Below are 23,535 nucleotides of genomic sequence, written 5' to 3'. Positions count from 1 at the left end.
TTAGTCATTTGTCAGGTTTTTTTGGCTGGTAGAGCTCTTGTCTCTTGTTGGTATAAACTGGTTCTGTATCATGTTTAAATTCTCCCACTGATCTTCTGGTTTTTTTGGTAAATTGGAATGAAAGATTGGCAGGCAAAATTGTAGTGCTGATTCAGTGGAGTTGGGGGCGGGGCAAATGACAGCATTTTAAAAAGGCAGACAGCAGTACAGTGGAGCAGATGCTCAGGGGATTACAGCGGAGGAGGAGTTGTCAGTGTAACTGCCGAGGTGACCAGCTGATTGGAAAGTGAAGGAGTCAAGGAAGAGTGACAGTGCCCAGGGACAGGAAAGGGGCCAACGTTTGTAGACACAATCCAGAGAGATGGAGGGGAGAAGGTTCACCACAGCCCCCTGATTCTCAGAGGAATCTCTGCAGGTGCCCCTCCAGGCGGTGGATGCAAGACAGTGATTGTCTCATGCCCTTAAGTGTGCTAATAAAGGTTTATTCACACAAATGTGTGCAAACTGCAGTAAGGGACATGTGCTGCAATCTGTGGTGCTGATCAAACTGATCAATCTGATTTTCCCTGCAGGTGAAACACATCAGCAGCCAGGCGGGATCTCGGGGGCTGAACAGTCCCCCTCTGAGGATGAGGAGATCACCTCAGACGGTGCACCGTCACATCATCGCACCTCACCAAGTGCCAGCTCAGAGACTTCCACCACGGTTGGGATTACTGTCTCCATGGGAACGTACGGGTGTTAGCACAGCACAGTCACCGGACCAGCCACCAGAGGCGGAACCGGCCGAGGGGGAGTGTAGGAGGCCAGGCCAGGCCAGTGCAGAGCCGCAAGCTGATGATGCGCCTCTGAGAACATCCATTCGGCGGGTGATGTTGCAGGTTCAACATGCAGTGCATGAACATCTGGCGGAGTTACCAGAGATGCTACGAAGCATAGCACATACTCTGGAAACTTCCATCCAGGGCATGTCTGCTGCAAACTCACAGGCATTTGTCCATCTGGCATCCTCCGTTGACAGATTGGTGGCTGCCGTGGATGGGGCCAATACTCGAAGCTATCCGTGATCTCAGGGGGAGTGTAGCCTCCCTGGACCAGGCCATCAGGGCGCAATCTCAGACGTGCACGCAGCAGGTCAAGGCTGCTCATCCCTCTGAGGTCATCTTTGAGGACCAGTCGAGCCTCAGGAGGGCACAGGGGCAGCAGCTGATCGCACGTGGGAGCTCCTCTGAGGGCACTGCTGATGCATCATGCAGCCTCTTGCTCCCTCCGCTAGTGACATGTCAACCACAAACTCCCAGGGTGTTAGAGGGTGCATCTGATATTTCTCATGAGCATCCTGATATGCTGCAGCCTGCACGACCGCCAGCAGGCAGAGGACGTCCACCAAAGTCACCAAGAGCAGGGCGGCAGCCCGATCAGACACCTGTCTCTGGTGAGTCTGGTGGCGAAGGATCGTCCACACGCAAGAGCATCCGCAAACGTTTTAAGAAATCACAGTAACATCACTCCTGGTTCACTGGGTTTACTTCCGATTATTTATTTCAATTGCACATGACATCACTGTCAATAAATTTGTGGTTTGAACATGTAACTTTGCAGATGTCATCCATGAGGTAGCATCAGACATTGTTGTGTCGATGAAGTGGTTATATATGAGATGTCACACACTCGGGTTGGGTTCATTGTGACATGATGATGTTTTTAATCTGATCATTTCTTCCCTTGGTTGTGTGTGTCTTTCCCCTCTCGCAATCCCACAATGGTTCATTGCATGTCACAATGTGAGCAATCCTCTCAGGAGAAACGCCTGCCTATTAGGGCATCCCGGGCCTCTCTGTCTCTTGATTTCAGAGGACGTTCTGCTTCCTCTCCCCTGCCATTATGTGGGTCTTGCCCATCATCCTCATCAGAAACTCCATCTTGATCTGATGACGCCTCACGATTACCGTGAACCTCCTCAATGGCGTCTCCCCTTTCCATCACCAGGTTATGCAAAGCACAGCAAACAACAATAATCCTGGATGCCCGTGCTGGTGCGTACTGCAGTGATCCTCCTGAGCGGTCCAGACACCTAAATCTCATCTTAAGCAGGCCAATCGTTTGTTCGATTGTCCATCTGGTGGCCACATGGCTCTCATTGAAGCGTATGCAGCATGACCCCTGGGGATTCTCACGGGTGTCATCAGCCATGTCTTCAAAGGATAACCCCTGTCACCAAGTATCCAACCTTCCAGTCTGTCCGGGGGACTGAAAAGAGCAGGCACCTGAGAGTTTCTGAGAATCTATGCATTGTGACAACTCCCTGGGTACCGTGCACAAACCAGCATGATTCTCCTGCGATGATCACATACAAGCTGAACGTTCAATGAATGGAAGCCTTTTCGGCTAATGAATGTCCCTGAATGACCTGCTGGTGATCTAATTGCCACATGTGTACAGTCTATAACACCCTGAACCATTGGGAACCCAGCTATTGCGCTGAATCCTCTTGATCTTTCAGCCTGGCTGGTGTTGTCCGTTTTGAAACTAATGAAATTGTTAGCACGTCTGAACAATGCATCAGTCACGACCTTTATGCAGTGGTGCGCAGCTGCTTGGGAGACTCCGCACAGGTCTGCCGTCAAAGCTTGGAAAGAGCCACACGCATAAATGTTAAGGGCGACGGTCACCTTTGTAGCGACCGGCATTGGATGGCCACCGAGGCAGTTTGAGGCTACATCCACTGTGACCATCTCGCAAAGAAATGTCACAGACTCACGTGACAGACGCAGTCTTCTTCTGTACTGGTGTTCCGACAGGTGCAAGTAGCTCGACGCGGTCGGTATACCCTGCCTGTTGGGTAGGCACGTCTCCTGACATGTGGTTGCTCTCGCCCGACTCTGCCACCTGTTCTCCCTCCCACATAATGAGGAGACACTTGACTAGCGGATTGCACATGCCCATGCCCAGCTGTCCTGCCCCTGATTGGGGCATGGTTCTCCTCCTCTGAAGATCTGCCTCCAGAATGCACAATCCCCATCGTTGGACTGGTTACCAGATTCAAGACAAAATCTCTTAAGTTCCAGCTGTCAGGACAGGCACACACAACCCCCTTCCTTCCACTCACTGATTCAGGAGAGATACGTCATGAGTCAGACTCAGTTGGAGCCCTGTAGACAAGCTACAAATGTCTACAGTTTATATAACACACAAAAACTCTCACAGACGAGCAACACCAAAAGCTTTACCTACAACAACCACACTGATTGCCTGCTTTCCGCCCTTTTAAAGCTGCCAGGTCCCGACACGATCACTGACCCGATTTACGGCCGTAAAATCAAATGGCTATGTAAGTTTCCAGGCAATTGGCTTCTTAATTGCTTTAAGTCCCTTGACATTACTTGCGGGCGTACGAGCGTCGACTCGATTGCGCCCAACTTCCTGGATCATGAAATGGCGTCTGTGCGTGATGATACCGGGGACCTGACTTGACGTCATCAGACACCATTTTACCAGCCGGCCGCCTCCGAATGGAGCCGATTAAGGTAGGTAAAATTCCAGCCACTGGATCAGCTAAAAATTGAGAAAGAGGCGGTATTAGAAAGGCTGGCTGTATTTAAAGTTGATAAGTCACCAGGAACGGGTCAGATACATCCAAGGATGCTGACAGAAGCAAGGGCAGAAAAAATTGCAGAGGCACTGGCCACAATTTTCCAATCCTCCTTAGGTACAAAGGTGATGCCAGAGGCCTGCAGAATTGCAAATGTTACATCCTTGTCCAAAAAATGGTGTAAGGATAAACCCAGGAAATACCAGTCAGTCAGTTTAACCTCGGTGAAGGGAAAGCTTTTAGAAACGATAATCCAGCACAAAATTAACAATCACCTGGACAAGTGTGAATTAATTAAGGAAAGTCAGTATGGATTTGTTAAAGGCAAATCAGGTTGAACCAACTTGATTGAGTTTTTTGATGAGGTAACAGAGATGGTTGATCAGGGTAATGCGGTTGATGCAATGTATATAGACTCTGAAAAGGTGTTTAATAAAGTGCCACATAATAGGCTTGTCAGCAAAGGTGAAGCCCAAGGAGTAAAAAGTACAATGGCAACATGGATATGAAGTTGGCTGAGTGACAGCAAACAGAGAATAGTGGTAAACGGTTGTCTTTTGGACTGCAGGAAAGTACACAGTGGGGTTCTCCAGGGGCCAGTACTAGGACCACTGCTTTTCTTGATCTATATTAATGACTTCTGCCCTTGGAGGTGAGGATGGAGGCAGGGGGAAAGCAAAATGGCAGGGGGCACTGTTCCTGACGTTGCCTGGGGCCTCCTGCTATTTTATCCAGGGTGAGGAAAGGTGAAGACAGCCTTCCCACCCCACGCCAATTGAGGCCACTTAAGGGCCTCTTCCCACCTTCACTCCAATTTTGAGGGAGGTGGCGGGGCCTGCCGCTGCCACCACTGGGAGAAGCCACCAGGTAAAGCCTGGCAGCCTCCTGTCGGGGTCGGGGCAGGGGGGTCCCCGTAGCGATCGCCACCCCCCTGACTAACACCACCAACCACCCCTTGCCTGAGCCTGCCTGAAAGGCCCCAGAGACCCTGATCCCACTTACCTGTCCCGGGGTCTCCTTGTTCCATGCTGCAGGGCCTCCTGCAGTACCGCCAGTGGCCACTGCTTACACTGGCGCTGCTGGTACAGCAGACCTGCCGGCTTTCTGATTGGCTGGCAGATCTGGAGGCGGGAGCTCGTTCCTCAAAGGATTGGCATCCCTGACGACGGGCCGTTAATTGGATACCCTCATGGAATGGCTTCGGGGGTCCAACAGAAGGTTGAGGCAGGGTCTCCCCATGACTTGTGTCCCGCCGCCAGATGTAGCCCTTAGACTTGGGTGCACAGAGCACAGTTTCAAAATTTGCAGATGGCACAAAACTTGGAAGTATTGTGAACTGTGAGGAGGATAGTGATAAACTTCAAAAGGACATAGACAGGCTGGTGGAATGGGCAGACAAGTGGCAGATGAAATTTAATCAAGAGAAGTGTGAAGTGATACATCTTGGTAGGAAGAATGAGGAAAGACAACATAAAATAAAGGGAACAATCCTAAAGGGAGTGCAGGACTAAGAGACCAAATTGTTGAAGGTAGCAGAGCAGGTTGAGAAAGCAGTTAATAAAGCATAAGGGATCCTGGGTTTTACAAATAGGGGCTCTAGCCATAGCCATTGTCCCAAAGGACCATAGGCATCTCTCCCTATTAGAAAGAGACATTTGGTGAGGGTCACCATTCCTCAATCAAGGCAAGGAGGCGGGCCTCCATGAACGACCACAGCCGGTATGGGGATTGAACCTGCGCTGTTGGCTTCTTTCTGTGTTTCATGCTATAAATAGGGGAATATAGTACAAAAGCAAGGAAGTTATGGTGAACCTTTTTAACAGACTGGTTCAGCCTCAACTGGAATATTGTGTCCCGTTCTGGGCACCACACTTTAAGAAAGATACGAAGGGATTAAAGAGGGTGCAAAAAAGATTCACAAGAATGGTTCCAGGGATGAGAGACTTCAGTTACATGGATAGACTGGAGAAGCTGGGGCTGTTCTCCTTGGAGAAGATTAAGAGGAGATTTGATAGAGGTGTTCAAAATAATGAGGGGTCTGGACAGTGTTGATAGGGAAAAACTGCTCCCATTGGTAGAGGAGTTGACAACCAGAGGACACTGATTTAAGGTGTTACGAAAGTTGTGGTTAAAAATATTTTTTTGAGAATTCATAGTCAAACTGAAGAAATGTTGGACCAGTTTTTTTTCCCAGAGGGTCATCAAGAGGACACTGAAAGAACTTGTTTGACAACAACATTTACTGGTTGTCACATGACTCACATTAAAAATAGAACAGAAACCCTGGTAATGGGGGAAGATGTATACAGAGAAGTGCCAAGTCAGAAGGTGGACTTTCTGTTTCTGGCTTCACTTTTGAATTGTTTGGAGTTAGGAATGAACTGTTTAAAAGGTGTTGAAGTTTTAAAAAAAATAAACTGAAGGACAGAACCCTAGCTCAGCCCAGTCTGTTCCATCTCTTTAAAAAAGCTGCAGTAAAAGGAAGAGAATTCCCAAGGAAGGAGAGAAAACCACAACCTAGCTCAGCTTTCCAGCACCTCTCTAAAAGACCCTGAGAAGTCCACTGTGTCATCTCATCTCATCTCCTGTCTTTGAAGAAAAGCCCTGCTAAATTAATTCTCAAGTCAAAATCTTGGAACTCCCTTCCTAACAACTGAGCCCTCCCCTATTTACTATTTAAAGCCTGTGATCACCATGATTTATCCTCTCCGTCAGGATCCTGGTCCCAGCCTGGTTCAGGTGGAGCCTGTCCCGATGGTAAAGTTCCTTCCTGTCTCAATACTGGTGCTAGCGTCACATGAAATGGAACCCCTCTTTTCCCACACCAACCCTTTAGTCACGTAGTCACCTCTTTAATCTGCTTATCCCTACAGCAGGTAATAATCCAGAGATTATAATCCTAGATATCCTGTCCTTTAATTTAGCTCCTAGTTCCTGGTACTCTCCAAACAGAACCTCTTGCCTACTCGTCCCGATGTTGTTGGTCCCATTGTGGATCACACTGACTGGATTCTCCCCCTCCGTCTCCAATATTCTTTCAAGCAGGTTTGAGGTATCCCTTCCCCTGGTACCAGGTAGGCAGCAAACCATACAGGACTCTCGATACTGCTTACTAATGATTCTAACTGTCCTCCAATTATTGAATCCCCTACAACTACCACATTAGGCTTCCTCTCCTCCTCTCTTTGGACAGCCTCCTGCTCCAAGGTGCCACATTCTGACAGTGCTTACAACAGTCTTTATCCTTACCCTCACAGATAGCAAGTACATTGTGCCTGCTCAGTAGGATCAGTTTCTGTCATTCCTCATTCTCTATCTCACCTAGGCTCCCCTTGCTCTGTAATCTATGGGTCACACCAACTCCATTCTCATCCCGTACCTCTACACGAGGTGTGTCTGAGGTCTGGAACAAACTGTTCAGGAACTACTCCCTCTCCCTTATGTATCTGAGTGTCTCCGAACCATACTCCAGCTCTACAAATGAGCTGGGAAGATTCAAGACTGAGATATCGACTGCAGATGGGTTTACTCAGGACAGAATCGCTGTCCACAACACCCACATAGTGCAGACCAGACATACAACCTGCTCTGCTATGTCTTAATCTAAATTATTTATATTAATTATATCTAGTTTTTCATTTGTTGTTTTTTTTTCTGCGCATTAACTTGCATTAAGCAATAAAACACCAGACAAAAATGTTAAGATAACTACTGCCTAAAGCTAAAGGTCTGCCCGACCGAGCCTGAATGCCGGACACGGAAGTGCGACTCGACCTGACCCGAACCTGACACATGTCGTCGGGTCCCGTCAGAGTCGGGTCGGGTAGCAGGTCTGTACATCAGTACATGGGTAAAGGCCTGCTACCCGACCGGACCCCAACAGGACCCGACGACATGTGTCGGGTCCGGCATTCGGGCTCGGTCGGGTTTCCTTTGCAGAACTTTACCTCACATATAAGACTATCCAACAGGGCATTGCAGAGCTTTACCTCAAGCATACATAAACCACTACAAGTAATGGAGGCAAAAGGAGTATCTTCTTCCTTCTCTGAACTGAATACCCACTCTCACCAAATTGCCAACTTTTACACTCTCTTTATGATGCACTCTCTTTACAATCACTCTGTGTGACTACTCTCTTGGCACAGGACTTTGTGCAGAGCTTGGAGCCCATCCTTTCCAGCATGGAAGTAGTGGCAAATTCTGTTCCCACACTTGTCAACCCAACCATGATGCAGCATCCGATACCTGAATTTACAGCTTCCATTGTAGTCGAACAGCAGCCACCCAACGCCTGAGTGCTGCTGTGGAAACTCAGGGACTGCTGTCATGCAAACTCAGATTGCTGTCAGGCAAGGTCAGACTGCTGGCAACATGGCTGTGGATACCAGAGCTCAAAGGGGCATTCAGGCTCTCTCAGCAGTCCAGCAACCTGCTATCCATCAGATTACTCAGATTGCTGAGGTGCCGTCCCAGGGAAACTGCAGTAGCTCCGTGGAGCACAAGCCTGCTGGCCTCTCTCAGGATGACAGTATTTGTCCTCCCACTACTGCCACTCCATCAGGGCCCCTGCTGTTGCCTGTCAGCCAGCCAGCCCAGACTGCAGTGAAGAAGAATGGTCAGCGTATGAGGTAAGACACAGTATAAAACTAATAAAAATGGCTTCCATAAATGCCAAGAAATGTGGTAATCTAGTGGACTGGGAACAACATAAAAAGCAACAAAGGGAGATAAAGAAAATATTAAGGATGACAAAAAGGAAATAGAAAAACACTTGTAATTAATATAAAGGGTAAGAGTAAAAGTTTTTATAAATAAATTAAGAGCAAAAGAGTGACTGAGGGAAATATGGGCCCAATAAGGGCAGCCGTAGGTAGTTAGGAAATAGGAGCAGGAGTAGGCCATTTGGTCCTTCGAGCCTACTCCACCATTCAACTAGATCATCGCTGATCTTCTACCTTAACACCATTTTCCTGCACTTTCCCCATATCCCTTGATATCTTTAATATCTAGAAATCTATCGATCGCTGTCTTGAACATACTCAATGACTGAGCCTCCACAGCCCTCTGGGGTAGAGAATTCCAAAGATTCACCACCCTCTGAGTGAAGAAATTCCTCCTCACCTCAGTCCTAAATGGCCTGCCCTTTATTCTGAGACTGTGTCCCCTGGTTCTAGACTCCCCAGCCAGGGGAAACATCCTTCTAATGAAATATTGGGTTATATGGCATGATATATAGAATATTAAAGTTGCAATGTAATACTGAGTCTATATAATTCCTTAGTTCAGATGAAAGGTCACAGACCTGAAACATTAACTTCGTTTCTCTCTCAACAGATGCTGCCAGACCTGCTGTGTAGTTCCAGCACTTTCTGGTTTTATCTTAGCAAGACCACAGTTGAAGTATTGTATGGGGTTTTGGGATCCACACGGACACAGTGCAGATTCACTAAGTTGCTGCTTGGCATGAGGAAATACAAATATGAAGGAAGATTTGTAAAATGAGGGCTGATTTTGTTAGTTCAGAGGATTTTAAGGGTGATTTGATATAGACATTTAAATTAGGAAGGGATGGGACAGAGTCAAGTAAAGAGGCCAACCCCATTCTGGAGGGTAAAGACACTCTTTGTGTCAACATTTAACAATAAGTTAGATAGGTGGATGAAGTAAAGGGGAATAGATACTTGAACCAGGGGATGAGGATACTGGCGTGGAGGATAAACACTGACAGTCTAATTAGGCCGAGCTGCCTGTTTCTATGTTGTAATTTCCTTGTAATTCTCTGTAAATTGTCTCTCATTACAAACAGAGTGGTTTGTGTATCAGCTGGACACTGGGAATACTGCAACCCCCCATCTTTATGTCTGCCATAGTGATCATGGAGACCGATCACCTTCCGCTCTCCCTGTCACCAGGCCAATGTACCGAACAGCTCTGAAACTGGAGCCCACCATGGTTCTGAGTTTCCTCAGGGAGGAGAATATTTGACTAATCAATGCCTTGGATCTCAGACTGCAGAGAACTTGGAAAACTCACGTTTCTGTTAATTCAGTGAATGCTAATGTGGTCTTGAATCACTAGTTGTTCAGGTAGATGCCCATGAAACAAACACTATACTTACAAAGAAGAGGAGATTGAAGAGGAACAGGAAGTACTTGGTGACTTTAATGCAGCCTTTCCCCATTTTTTCCCAGTGACCTGTGTGAACAGAAAAAAAAATTATTTCAGACCAATCTCTACACTTCCAAATGTTCCAAATGTGATTTAAATTATCTGATGGCAGAGGGAGTGTGGAAAGCTGCGCCAGATCTTCAGAGTGAAAAAAGCAACTGGGCACAGCACAGGCTCCTAAACCACCACTGGACAACACAGTACTTTCTTTACCCACAGGACAGGAGTCAGCCTTTACTCCCAGGACTGGGACCAAACTTCATCTCCAGGACCAGGGGTGGCCTTTACCCCCAAGATTAGGGCAAACTTTTACCCCCAGGACCGGGGGCCGCCCTTTACCCCCAGGACTGGGGGGAGGGGGGCAGCCTTTACTCTCAGGACTGGAGCCACCCTTACTCTTAGGAGAGGGGCCGACGTTCACTTTCATGACTGAGGCTGCTCTTTTGCCGCAGGATTGAGGCAGACCTTTACCCCAGTACTGGGGCCGGACTTTACCCCCAGGACTGGGGCTGGACTTTACCCCCAGGGACCAGGGTCCTGCCTTTAATCTCAGGACTGCGGCGGCCTTGACCCTCAGACTAGGTGGCGGCCTTTTACCCCTAGGCGAGGGGCCGGACTTTACTCTCAAGAGTAAAATTTGACACTTAACCACCCCAAAGGCTGACCAAAGGCTTTAAGGAGTGCCTTAAAGGGGGAGAGAGATGCAGAGAGGGAATTTTGGAGCTCAGTTCCTAGGCAGCTGAAAGCATTGACACCAATGGCAGACCGATTAAAATCGGGGATGCCCAAAGACCCGAGCTGGCAGATGGTGGGGCTGGAGGAGATTACAGCGGCCATGGAAGAATTGGAAAACAAGGACGAGAATTTGAAATCAAAGCATTGCCAGACTGGGAGCCAATGTAAGTCAGTGTGCATATGGGTGATGGGTGAATAGGACTTGGTGCAAGTTAGTACATGAGCAACAGTTTTGGATCAGTTCCAGGTTTACAGAGGGCAGAAGAGGGAGGTCAGCTAGGAGAGAATTGGAAAGTCTAGAGGTAACAAAGGCATGATTGAGGGTTTCAGCAGTAGCAAAGCTGAGGCAGGGGCAGGGCCAAGGTGGAATGGAAAGGATACGTGGCTTTGGTTTTCCCAATATTTAATGGAGGAAATTTCTGCTCGTCCAGTACTGGGCGTTGGACAAGCAGTCTGCGCATTAGAGACAGTGGAGGAGTGGAGAGAGGTGGTGGTGAGGTAGAGCTGAGTGTTGTCAGTGTACATGTGAAAAGTAACACTGCTTTTGGATGATGTTGCTGAGGGGCAGCATGTAGATGAGAAATAGGAGGAGGCCAAGGATAGTTCCTTGAGGAGCACCAGAGGTAACAGTGTGGGAGCAGGAAGAGAAGCCATTGCAAGTGATTCTGTGGCTACAATTAGACAGATAAGAATGGAACCAGGTGAGTGAAATCCCAGCCAGCTGGACAGTGCAGAGGTTGCTGGAGGAGGATGGTGTGGTCAACTGTGTCAAAGGCTACAGACAGGTCAAGAAGGTCGAAGAGGGAAAGTTGACCTTTATCACAGTCACATAGGATGTCATTTGTTACTTTGATAAGAACCGTTCCGGTACAGTGGCAGGATCAGAAACCTGATTGGAGGGATTCGGACATGGAGTTCCGGGAAAGATGGGCTCGGATTTGAGAGGCAACATGTTCAAGAACTTTGGAGAGGAAAGGGAGGATGGAGATGGGACGGTAGTTTGCAAGGTCACTGGGGTCAAGGGTTGGCTTTTGAGGAGGGTGTTGGTAGGGGGAACAGTACCTGAGGAGGGAGAACCATTAAGAATATCAGCTAACATGGGGACCAGGAGGGGAGGTTAGGTGGTCAGTAGTTTTGTGGGAATAGGGTGGAGGGAGCAGGAGGTGGGTCTCCTGGACAAGATGAGCTTGGAGAGGGAATGAGGGGAGATAGGAGAGGACCTAGAGAAAGATTGAGTTCAGGGGAGCGTTAGGGGAAGTTTACCCCAGTGGACTAGTGGAAGGGGGGAAAGCAGCAGAGGCAGCTGATTGGATGATCTCGATCTTAGTGACAAAGAAGCCAATGAGCACCTCGCACTTATTTTATTTTATTTATTTTGAGATACAGCACTGAAACAGGCCCTTCGCCCCACCGAGTCTGTGCCGACCAACAACCACCCAATTTATACTAACCCTGCAGTAATCCCATTTTCCCTACCACCTACCTACACTAGGGGCAATTTATAATGGCCAATTTACCTATCAACCTGCAAGTCTTTGGCTGTGGGAGAAAACCGGAGCACCCGGAGGAAACCCACGCGGTCACAGGGAGAACTTGCAAACTCCACACAGGCAGTACCCAGAATTGAACCCGGGTCGCTGGAGCTGTGAGGCTGCAGTGCTAACCACATTGTTGTTGGAGGTGAGGGTGAAGGGGACAGGAGAGAGGAGTTTAAGAAGATGTTTTGCAGTGGAGAACAGAAGCCGGGAGTTACCTTTGCATTCCAGGATGATCCTGGAATTGTGAACAGTTTTAGCAGACGAGAGCAGGACCTGATAGTGCTTCATGTAGTCCAGCCAGTTCTGGCAGTGAATGCCTAAACCAGCTGTCTGTCATTCCATTGATGTCTGTGTCCCTTGGACTGAAGGAAGTGGGGATGAGGGCAGTACCAGGTGGAATGGCCAGGCTGAGAGAGTGTAATGATTTTACTAGCGACAAGCGCATTGAAGCTGGAGGTGGGAGTGTGACTGAGATCATTAGCTGCAGAAATATGATGAACAGAGGGCCAAAGACTAGATAGTTGGGAATTTGAAAGTACTGTTGTAAGTGACTTGGGGCAGATACAGAAGGAAGTAGAATTTGGAAGGGGAAGGGGGTGTGGGTGGAGAGGGATAGGAAATGATCAGATATGACATTATCTATGATTGGCACAATAGTAGAGATGATATGTGAAATGGCAAGATCAAGGAGGTGGCTGTGGCTATGGGTTGGGGAGTTAATGGAGGGAGAGATTAAGGGAGGATAAGAGGGAAGTGAACTCAGAGCAGAGGGAATATGATGAGCTGAGATGGAGGTTGAAATCACCTAGGATGAGAAGCCACTTAATGCAGAGGCTGAGGGCAGAAAACAGTGAATATAGCTCATTGAGAAACTTAGGCTTGTACTCAGTAGAGAACATGAATGATAAAGGAGAGGTGAGAGGGTTGGAACAAGATGAGATGTTCAAAGGAGGAGAAGATATCAGAGGAGTAGGGGCACAGACCAAGGTGTGATTTGGTGATAAGTGCCACACTGCTATCACGACAGTGTGGGTGGAGCAAGTGTTGCAAGATATACCAGGCAGCGAGGATTCATTAAAGGGGAAAAGGTATCACTTGTGAACCAAACTTCCGTCAAGGCTGTGATGTTGATGCAATCATCCACCAAAGGTCTCAGTCACAAGTGAATGGATATTCTGGAGGAAAATGCAGGGATATGTGGTGAGAGCTGATCCACTGGCAGAGTCCACAGGATCAGTATTGGGAGGGTGAGTGGGATGGGAAGCAGACTGTCAAGATTAGCCCCCAGTGGGACCGTGAGGTGGGAAGGTTGGTGAGACAGTAGGAGGGGGCAGTTGGGGTAGGCCCTTCGGAGGATGCCAAGAGATGCACAAAGGGAAGCTGTGGGCTTAGCCAAGAGGGTGCTAAGCCTGCGACTGTAACAGGAAAGTAGGAAGGTTAAGTCGTCAAGCATTGGGTTTTGGATTTGGGAGGGTAGAGTACCTGAGACAGGAGAAATGAAAGAAGGCATGGCAACCAGAGAGAAGAAAAATAGGTATAACAGAAGTTCTGGGCCTGGGTACACATTCGAATGTATACTGGGAAACTTAAATTACATAGGAATGGTTACATTGGAATGGTTACACTGGAAGATTACATTGGTTTGTCCTGGTAATTAATGGAGAATATAGAGGAGACAACATCAGGGAGTTCAGAATTAAAGCCACAGGTCCTGTGGTGGGATAAGGCTGTTGTGGTTAGGGTGGAGTCAGCTTGGAGCATTGATGTCTAGATTCAGAGACAGATGTGGAGGGTGAGTGAGTCCAGGAGCTATTGGAAGGGTAGAATATCGGAGGATGCACTGCTGGGAGTTATTTCCATGGAAATGAAGAGTCAGGAGGTGTGGAGAATTGATCGTGAGGCAGTGATGAAGTTGGAGGTCACTGTAAGATCTCGAGGTGGCGGATCTCCCTGCAGAATGTCCGTTCAGTTGTGAACAAGGCCTTTTCCATCTGTGAGTTTACTGCAGGTGATTGCATCTACATCACAGCCCACAATGGTGAATTTCTGGCCAGAACCCACAGAGCAGCAGAATAAAACTGAAAAATCAGTAGGGCCAGTAGGCCAGTCATTAGCAAAGCAGGTAACAGCAGCAACAGGGGAATAGGCTGTAAGTGAGCCAAAGCTACCTGAAATCTTAAGCAACACAATAGCAGATCAGAGACATAGCAGCAGAGTCTGACACTGTAGCCCAATGGAGAAGTGTTACCTTGATGCCACAGAAAGTTAAAAGCCAAATTTTAGAAAAGTTCCACTGCTCACAGGTGAAAACAAAGCAGGAGCATGGTCAGTGGATGGTCAGTGGATGGTCAGTGGGCCCAGGTCACTTCAAACATGTAGTTTGAACTTATAGTTAGGGATAAAATGCACCTCCACTCTCAGAGCAAAGCAAACTTTAACAGTGGAAGAAAGGAGATTGGGGGGAAATTTCAAATGATAGCAACAGATGCCTAAGGATAGAATTGCAGAGCAAAGGAGTCCCTCGGGAGCTGCTAGCCCAGGAACCATCTCAAACCATCTTGATAGCGTATAGATGATAGACGCTTCTCGGCCTTCCCAGACAAATTAGCTTGCTGCATTGTTTACCAGGCTGAAAGGTATGAGGTTAATTAGTGTTCAACTTGCCTGCATGCATTTGCACAGTGTTACAGGGCCCCACCATTTTGCAGCTTCCCTTCTTATACAAACAATAGCCCTTGATTAATCCAAGTTGCAAGCACCTTCATTTAATGCACACAACACAGCAAGGGTGCACAATATGTCTTCTAGCTCTTCAACTCCCAACCTCTCTCGACCCTGTAGCTGACACCGCGGTCCTGTTACCGTATGTGTATGTCAGACAACATCGGTCAGACAGCAGACATCACACTTTATTACAGATTCAATCTTAAAATGTCAGCAGCTTCCAGCCTACGTTTCTAACTAGCAGCCAATCTCCAAAGTTCCCTGACCAAACAATGAAACAGTGGGTGATTGGAGCCTGTGTTTACTTCACAGACCATCTAAATTCAACAATACATTAGGTGATGTAAAAGCCCTGTCTTGTGGCAGATAACCTGCCGGATTTTCAATCTAGGAATATGAATTAAAGTTGGGCGGTTGCCACAATGGGAGGAGTCTACGATTGGTGGGTTGTAAAGCAGGCAGATTGAGAACAGGGAGTGTCTATAATGAGTAGATAACGTGCCCTGCCAGGTTACCGCTGGAGGAGGGGCAGCAGGGGGGCAAGATAATTATCTACTCCAAGGTATTGCTTCGTCGCCCATATCATATCAATTCCTTCAATCTCAATACCTGTCCCCATAGTAACCAGGCTCCCCTTGCGGCTATGCTGTGCATCTCTCCCTTCAGACATTTACCAAGCCAGGAGGAAGGTTCACCCTCTCAAGGGCACAGCAGGCCCCTGTGGATATTACTTCACTATTACTGTGTTTACTGGAATGAAACCGAGCAACTGAACCACCATCAAAATGCTAATGACTATTGGAAAAGGATTTTAAACCAACAGAGCCTGAAACATAAACAGTATATCAAATTCACACAGAAAGTTAAACAAATAGCATCACATGGTACTGGATATTCCTGAGGCCTGGAACAGCTCAAAGTAACATGTCACCTTTCCACAAACCCAAAGGCAAAATTCTGTGAGACCAGTGATGGGGGCAGTGCGGGGGGTGGTGGTGGGGGGGGGGGGGGGTGAGACCAGTTCAGGGGGTTAGACCAGTGATGGGGGCAGTGCGGGGGGTGGTGGGGTGAGACCAGTGCAGGGGGTTAGACCAGTGATGGGGGCATTGCAGGGGGTGAGACCAGTGCAGGGGGCGAGACCAGTGATGGGGGTATTGCAGGGGGTGAGACCAGTGATGGGGGCATTGCAGGGGGCGAGACCAGTGATGGGGGCATTGCAGGGGGCGAGACCAGTGATGGGGGCACTGCAGGGGGCGAGACCAGTGATGGGGGCATTGCAGGGGGCGAGACCAGTGATGGGGGCACTGCAGGGGGCGAGACCAGTGATGGGGGCATTGCAGGGGGCGAGACCAGTGATGGGGGCACTGCAGGGGGCGAGACCAGTGCAGGGGGTTAGACCAGTGATGGGGGCATTGCAGGGGGCGAGACCAGTGATGGGGGTATTGCAGGGGATGAGACCAGTGCAGGGGGTTAGACCAGTGATGGGGGCATTGCAGGGGGTGAGACCAGTGATGGGGGCATTGCAGGGGGCGAGACCAGTGATGGGGGCATTGCAGGGGGCGAGACCAGTGATGGGGGCACTGCAGGGGGCGAGACCAGTGATGGGGGCATTGCAGGGGGCGAGACCAGTGATGGGGGCACTGCAGGGGGCGAGACCAGTGATGGGGGCATTGCAGGGGGCGAGACCAGTGATGGGGGCACTGCAGGGGGCGAGACCAGTGCAGGGGGTTAGACCAGTGATGGGGGCATTGCAGGGGGCGAGACCAGTGATGGGGGTATTGCAGGGGATGAGACCAGTGCAGGGGGTTAGACCAGTGATGGGGGCATTGCAGGGGGTGAGACCAGTGATGGGGGCATTGCAGGGGGTGAGACCAGTGATGGGGGCATTGCAGGGGGTGAGACCAGTGATGGGGGCATTGCAGGGGGCGAGACCAGTGATGGGGGCATTGCAGGGGGCGAGACCAGTGATGGGGGCACTGCAGGGGGTGAGACCAGTGCAGGGGGTTAGACCAGTGATGGGGGCATTGCAGGGGGCGAGACCAGTGATGGGGGTATTGCAGGGGATGAGACCAGTGCAGGGGGTTAGACCAGTGATGGGGGCATTGCAGGGGGTGAGACCAGTGATGGGGGCATTGCAGGGGGCGAGACCAGTGCAGGGGGTTAGACCAGTGATGGGGGTATTGCAGGGGGTGAGACCAGTGATGGGGGCATTGCAGGGGGTGAGACCAGTGATGGGGGTATTGCAGGGGGTGAGACCAGTGATGGGGGCATTGCAGGGGGTGAGACCAGTGATGGGGGCATTGCAGGGGGTGAGACCAGTGATGGGGGTATTGCAGGGGGTGAGACCAGTGATGGGGGTATTGCAGGGGGTGAGACCAGTGATGGGGGCATTGCAGGGGGTGAGACCAGTGATGGGGGCATTGCAGGGGGTGAGACCAATGATGGGGGCATTGCAGGGGGTGAGACCAATGATGGGGGTATTGCAGGGGGTGAGACCAGTGATGGGGGTATTGCAGGGGGTGAGACCAGTGATGGGGGTATTGCAGGGGGTGAGACCAGTGATGGGGGCATTGCAGGGGGTGAGACCAATGATGGGGGCATTGCAGGGGGTGAGACCAGTGATGGGGGCATTGCAGGGGGTGAGACCAGTGATGGGGGCATTGCAGGGGGTGAGACCAATGATGGGGGCATTGCAGGGGGTGAGACCAGTGATGGGGGCATTGCAGGGGGTGAGACCAGTGATGGGGGCATTGCAGGGGGTGAGACCAGTGATGGGGGCATTGCAGGGGGCGAGACCAGTGCAGGGGGTTAGACCAGTGATGAGGGCATTGCAGGGGGCGAGACCAGTGCAGCGGCTGAGACCAGTGATGGGGGCATTGCAGGGGGTGAGACCAGTGATGGGGGCATTGCAGGGGGTGAGACCAGTGATGGGGGCAGTGAGGGAGGCGAGACCAGTGCAGAGGGTGAGACCAGTGATGAGGGCATTGCAGGTGGTGAGACCAGTGATGGGGGCAGTGAGGGAGGCGAGACCAGTGCAGGGGGTTATACCAGTGATGGGGGCATTGCAGGGGGTGAGACCAGTGATGGGGGCAATGAGGGAGGCGAGACCAGTGCTGGGGACAGTGAGGAGGGTGTGGATATGAAAACAAGAGCTCTCTCACTGCAGGAAGCAGTGCAGTGTGGTGTGTCTGAGCTTTTGTCTGTGTATTTGTGTTGGGAGGGAGTTGGGTGTGTATGTGGGGGTGTGTCTGTGTGTGTGTGTTAAAGTGTCTCTGTGTTTATGTGTGGGGGGTGGTGTTTGTATATGTGTCTGTGTGTGTCTGTGTGAGTGTGTTGTCATGCAGGCCCCCACCTGCCAAGAATGAGGCATATTAATTTTGTCATATGAACATTGATTTTAAACTTGCTTGGAAGAAGACCTGTTACAAGGGCGGCCAGACACTTAGCTGAAAAACATTTGCATACTAACAGACAGAGCTTGTGGAGACAAAAGGACCATTCCCTGACACATTCAACCCACAATGGATTTTGACCCAGACATTGAAGGTGTAAGGAAGAGCATTCCAGAGACTGCTAAGGTGATACAATCCACAAATGCCAGGACTGGTTAAACCAGCTGGTCACATGACTAACTAGCTGGTCCAGGGTTTTTTGAACTAAGAAAGACTGTTTGCTCCCTGAGTGAGAAGACCTCTCCTGTACGCTCCCATCTCTTTCTCACAAGCCTCTGGACCCACTGAGGACACATGAACTTCAAGAGAGAAAAGTCTCCAACATCGAACAAGGTTTAAGAAGAATACTGGGCCCCAACGAAAAGCAAGACCTACCAACAATCAAGGACTCTACAGCGAGCTTGAAGAACAGTAACCAAAACCATCTTCAGATATTGCCTCAAACTTTTCCACTTTATTTCTTCTGCTTGTTTCTGTCTCTATCTGCATGTTTGTATCGCGTATGCAGGCTAGCATGGGCGCATCGCGTATCCGTAGGCATTAACCGAATTAGAGTTTGTTTACTAAAGTTCTACCTTTTTACTTTAAACCTAAGAAAACCTGTTTGGCTAGTTTCTTTGCCTTATAATTGGAAGTTAATGAACAAGGATTCACTAAGGGGGAGCTAAAAAAAAATGGTGTGTTGAGAAATTAATTCCTGTTACGGTAAGACTAGGTGAAGGCTGAAAGGGAACCCTAGGCCCCTTTCTCACCAGGTCGTAACAGTGTCTTTGTGTGTCTGTTAGTGTGCTTGTGTGTGTGTCTGTGTGTGTGTGAGTGTGTGTGAAGGTGCATCTGTATGTTTGTATGTGTTTGTGTGTCAGAGTATGTGAGTGTGTTTGTGTATGTGAGGGGTGGGGGGTGTTATCAAGCAAGATGATGATCGGGCTCAATGGGAATGCCTTCCATAGCTGAGTTGCAGTGTTCACTGACTCCATTCACATTAGAATGTCAATTTAGGACGAGGTGTTGGTGGTGTGCCAGGGCCAAAGGAAACAGGTGCCAGCCGAGTCAGTGCTGTCACGAGTTGGGCTGGGATGGGGTGGTTGAAAATGGAGCATGAATGAAATTAAGTGAAGCAAGTTCCTACCAGGTACAGCACAGACAGACAGCACAGCACACATTCTGGCACCAGCAGCTGGCCTTCATAATCCAGCACACAATGTGTCTCAGTTTATTTCAGGCTGAACAAATGAGTTGAATGGCTATGGTACAAAGGTCACCCATTTTAAATCAGGGAGCTGGAGCCAAGCATTAAATATCTACCCGAGCAGTAAATAGATTTCCCTGAATTCAGCACCGAGCTCAGACCTTTCTCTCTGTCTGTTTGTTGAGAGCGACAGAAGCCATTCACTTTCAATTTATAAGAATTCTATATTTTAACTTCCCCTACAGTATTAGAGTTGTCAAGACATATGCATATGAATAGTTTTCTGTAAAATGTGAAGTGAAGGGGGATTACTCATTACCTTGTGCATGTGTATAAATATGCAGTATCCATCTGCTAACAGTGCCTCATTGTATAAGCTTCCTCCACTTGCTCTTTGAATTAATGCTAATCAAATGTATATAACCATCTTCCCACATTCCACTCCCCCCTCATCCCTCTTCTGATTTATGAGCCACAGATGGTCTAAACATTCACCTTTTGCGTCACCCCCTCCCCATGCCGTCTCCCCTCACCACAACCCTACCCCTGTGCCGTTCTCCTTTCAGATATCCAAGAACTGCCAACTGTACCTGATCAAGCACAGGTCTGGGAACCCAAAGTCCAAGAGGCACAAGAGATTAATGAAGAAGAAACACTGTCACTCGATCTGACACTTGCAGTCACCAGCTGGGATGGGTGGCACTGTGTGAACTTTAGACGTTACTATAGAGGCAGGATGTGCACATGGTGATTCACCCGACACGAGTGGTCAGCAGCTAGGGCTGGGGAAAAGAATAGCACATGTGCCAGCTCACCGGAGCACAAAGTCACAATAGGTTCTGCTGTAGAGGACTCAGATGATGGGTATGTACACAGAAATGCTTGCTGCATTGGCAGGCCTGATAGAAAGCCTATGGTCGCTGCCAAGGAACATGGCGGAGTGCGGCTCCAACTTGGCACAGGGCCATGTGCAGAGCTTGGAGCACATCCTTTCCAGCATGGAAATGGTAGCCAACTCCACGTGAACTCTTGCGAACCCGACCACGATGCAGCATCTGATTGCGGCAGTCTCAGCTTCAATCGCAGCAGAAGCAGGAACCAAACAAGGTCTCAGTGCTGAAGTGGAAACTCAAAATGAGAACATGAAATCTCAGCTTGTTACCATTCAGACTCAGACTGCTCCTTCCAGACTGAGACTGCTGTCATTCAGACTCAGACTGCTCCATTCAGACTCAGACTGCTCCATTCAGACTCAGACTGCAGTCATTCAGACTCAGACTGCTCCATTCAGACTCAGACTGCTCCATTCAGACTCAGACTGCAGTCATTCAGACTCAGACTGCTCCATTCAGACTCAGACTGCTCCATTCAGACTCAGACTGCAGTCATTCAGACTCAGACTGCTCCATTCAGACTCAGACTGCAGTCATTCAGACTCAGACTGCTCCATTCAGACTCAGACTGCTCTATTCAGACTCAGACTGCAGTCATTCAGACTCAGACTGCTCCATTCAGACTCAGACTGCAGTCATTCAGACTCAGACTGCTCCATTCACACTCAGACTGCTCCATTCAGACTCAGACTGCTGTCATTCAGACTCAGACTGCTCCATTCAGACTCAGACTGCTCCATTCAGACTCAGACTGCTGCCATTCAGACTCAGTCTGCTGTCATTCAGACTCAGACTGCTCCATTCAGACTCAGACTGCTCCATTCAGATTCAGACTGCTCCATTCAGACTCAGACTGCTGTCATTCAGACTCAGACTGCTCCATTCAGACTCAGACTGCTGTCATTCAGACTCAGACTGCTCCATTCAGACTCAGACTGCTCCATTCAGACTCAGACTGCTGTCATTCAGACTCAGACTGCTCCATTCACACTCAGACTGCTCTATTCACACTCAGACTGCTCCATTCAGACTCAGACTGCTCCATTCAGACTCAGACTGCTGTCATTCAGACTCAGACTGCTCCATTCAGACTCAGACTGCTCCATTCAGACTCAGACTGCTGTCATTCAGACTCAGACTGCTCCATTCAGACTCAGACTGCTGTCATTCAGACTCAGACTGCTCCATTCAGACTCAGACTGCAGTCATTCAGACTCAGACTGCTCCATTCAGACTCAGACTGCAGTCATTCAGACTCAGACTGCTCCATTCACACTCAGACTGCTCCATTCAGACTCAGACTGCAGTCATTCAGACTCAGACTGCTCCATTCAGACTCAGACTGCTGTCATTCAGACTCAGACTGCTCCATTCAGACTCAGACTGCAGTCATTCAGACTCAGACTGCTCCATTCAGACTCAGACTGCAGTCATTCAGACTCAGACTGCTCCATTCACACTCAGACTGCTCCATTCAGACTCAGACTGCAGTCATTCAGACTCAGACTGCTCCATTCAGACTCAGACTGCTCCATTCAGACTCAGACTGCTGTCATTCAGACTCAGACTGCTCCATTCAGACTCAGACTGCTCCATTCAGATTCAGACTGCTCCATTCAGACTCAGACTGCTGTCATTCAGACTCAGACTGCTCCATTCAGACTCAGACTGCTCCATTCAGACTCAGACTGCTCCATTCAGACTCAGACTGCTGTCATTCAGACTCAGACTGCTCCATTCACATTCAGACTGCTCCATTCACACTCAGACTGCTCCATTCAGACTCAGACTGCTCCAATCAGACTCAGACTGCTCCATTCAGACTCAGACTGCTCCAATCAGACTCAGACTGCTCCATTCAGACTCAGACTGCTGTCATTCAGACTCAGACTGCTCCATTCAGACTCAGACTGCTGTGATTCAGACTCAGACTGCTCCATTCAGACTCAGACTGCTCCATTCAGACTCAGACTGCTGTCATTCAGACTCAGACTGCTGTGATTCAGACTCAGACTGCTCCATTCAGACTCAGACTGCTCCATTCAGACTCAGACTGCTGTCATTCAGATTCAGACTGCTGTCATTCAGACTCAGACTGCTCCATCCAGACTCAGACTGCTCCATTCAGACTCAGACTGCTCCATTCAGACTCAGACTGCTCCATTCAGACTCAGACTGCTGTCATTCAGACTCAGACTGCTCCATTCAGACTCAGACTGCTCCATTCAGACTCAGACTGCTGTCATTCAGACTCAGACTGCTCCATTCAGACTCAGACTGCTGTCATTCAGACTCAGACTGCTCCATTCAGACTCAGACTGCTCCATTCAGACTCAGACTGCTCCATTCAGACTCAGACTGCTGTCATTCAGACTCAGACTGCTCCATTCAGACTCAGACTGCTCCATTCAGACTCAGACTGCTGTCATTCAGACTCAGACTGCTGTCATTCAGACTCAGACTGCTCCATTCAGACTCAGACTGCTGTCATTCAGACTCAGACTGCTGTCATTCATACTCAGACTGCTCCATTCAGACTCAGACTGCTGTCATCCAGATTCAGACTGCTCCATTCAGACTCAGACTGCTCCATTCAGACTCAGACTGCTGTCATTCAGACTCAGACTGCTCCATTCAGACTCAGATTGCTGTCATTCAGACTCAGACTGCTCCATTCAGACTCAGACTGCTGTCATCCAGATTCAGACTGCTGTCATTCAGACTCAGACTGCTGTCATTCAGACTCAGACTGCTCCATTCAGACTCAGACTGCTCCATCCAGACTCAGACCGCTCCATTCAGACTCAGACTGCTCTATTCAGACTCAGACTGCTGTCATTCAGACTCAGACTACTCCATTCAGACTCAGACTGCTCCATTCAGACTCAGACTGCTCCATTCAGACTCAGACTGGTGTCATTCAGACTCAGACAGCGCCATTCAGACTCAGACTGCGCCATTCAGACTCAGACTGCTCCATTCAGACTCAGACTGCTCCATTCAGACTCAGACTGCTCCATTCAGACTCAGACTGCTGTCATTCAGACTCAGACTGTTGTCATTCAGACTCAGACTGTTGTCATTCAGACTCAGACTGCTCCATTCAGACTCAGACTGCTCCATTCAGACTCAGACTGCTGTCATTCAGACTCAGACTGCTGTCATTAAGACTCAGACTGCTCCATTCAGACTCAGACTGCTGTCATTCAGACTCAGACTGCTGTCATTCAGACTCAGACTG

General features: G+C 49.2%; 1 protein-coding gene across 2 annotated transcripts in view; it reads right to left on the bottom strand.

Annotated features, from left to right (window-relative positions):
• Positions 1-23,535, bottom strand: part of LOC137376944 (CD82 antigen-like) — a 199,176-nt gene that overhangs the window by 148,352 nt on the left and 27,289 nt on the right. The window contains exons 1-2 of one of the 2 annotated variants that reach the window (XM_068045913.1): positions 19,992-20,087; positions 9,714-9,790 (exon numbers count right to left, since the gene is read on the bottom strand). In XM_068045913.1, coding sequence (XP_067902014.1) covers positions 9,714-9,776 — 63 coding nt within the window. In that variant the 5' untranslated portion in view covers positions 9,777-9,790; positions 19,992-20,087. Of the gene's footprint in view, positions 1-9,713; positions 9,791-19,991; positions 20,088-23,535 lie in introns of those variants that run through there. The other variant, XM_068045912.1, reaches the window with a different exon arrangement.

Source organism: Heterodontus francisci, chromosome 14 (assembly GCF_036365525.1).
Source record: "Heterodontus francisci isolate sHetFra1 chromosome 14, sHetFra1.hap1, whole genome shotgun sequence".
Taxonomy (NCBI): domain Eukaryota; kingdom Metazoa; phylum Chordata; class Chondrichthyes; order Heterodontiformes; family Heterodontidae; genus Heterodontus; species Heterodontus francisci.
Note: the sequence above shows the minus strand (reverse complement) of the source record. Positions and strands in the feature narration are given on the sequence as shown.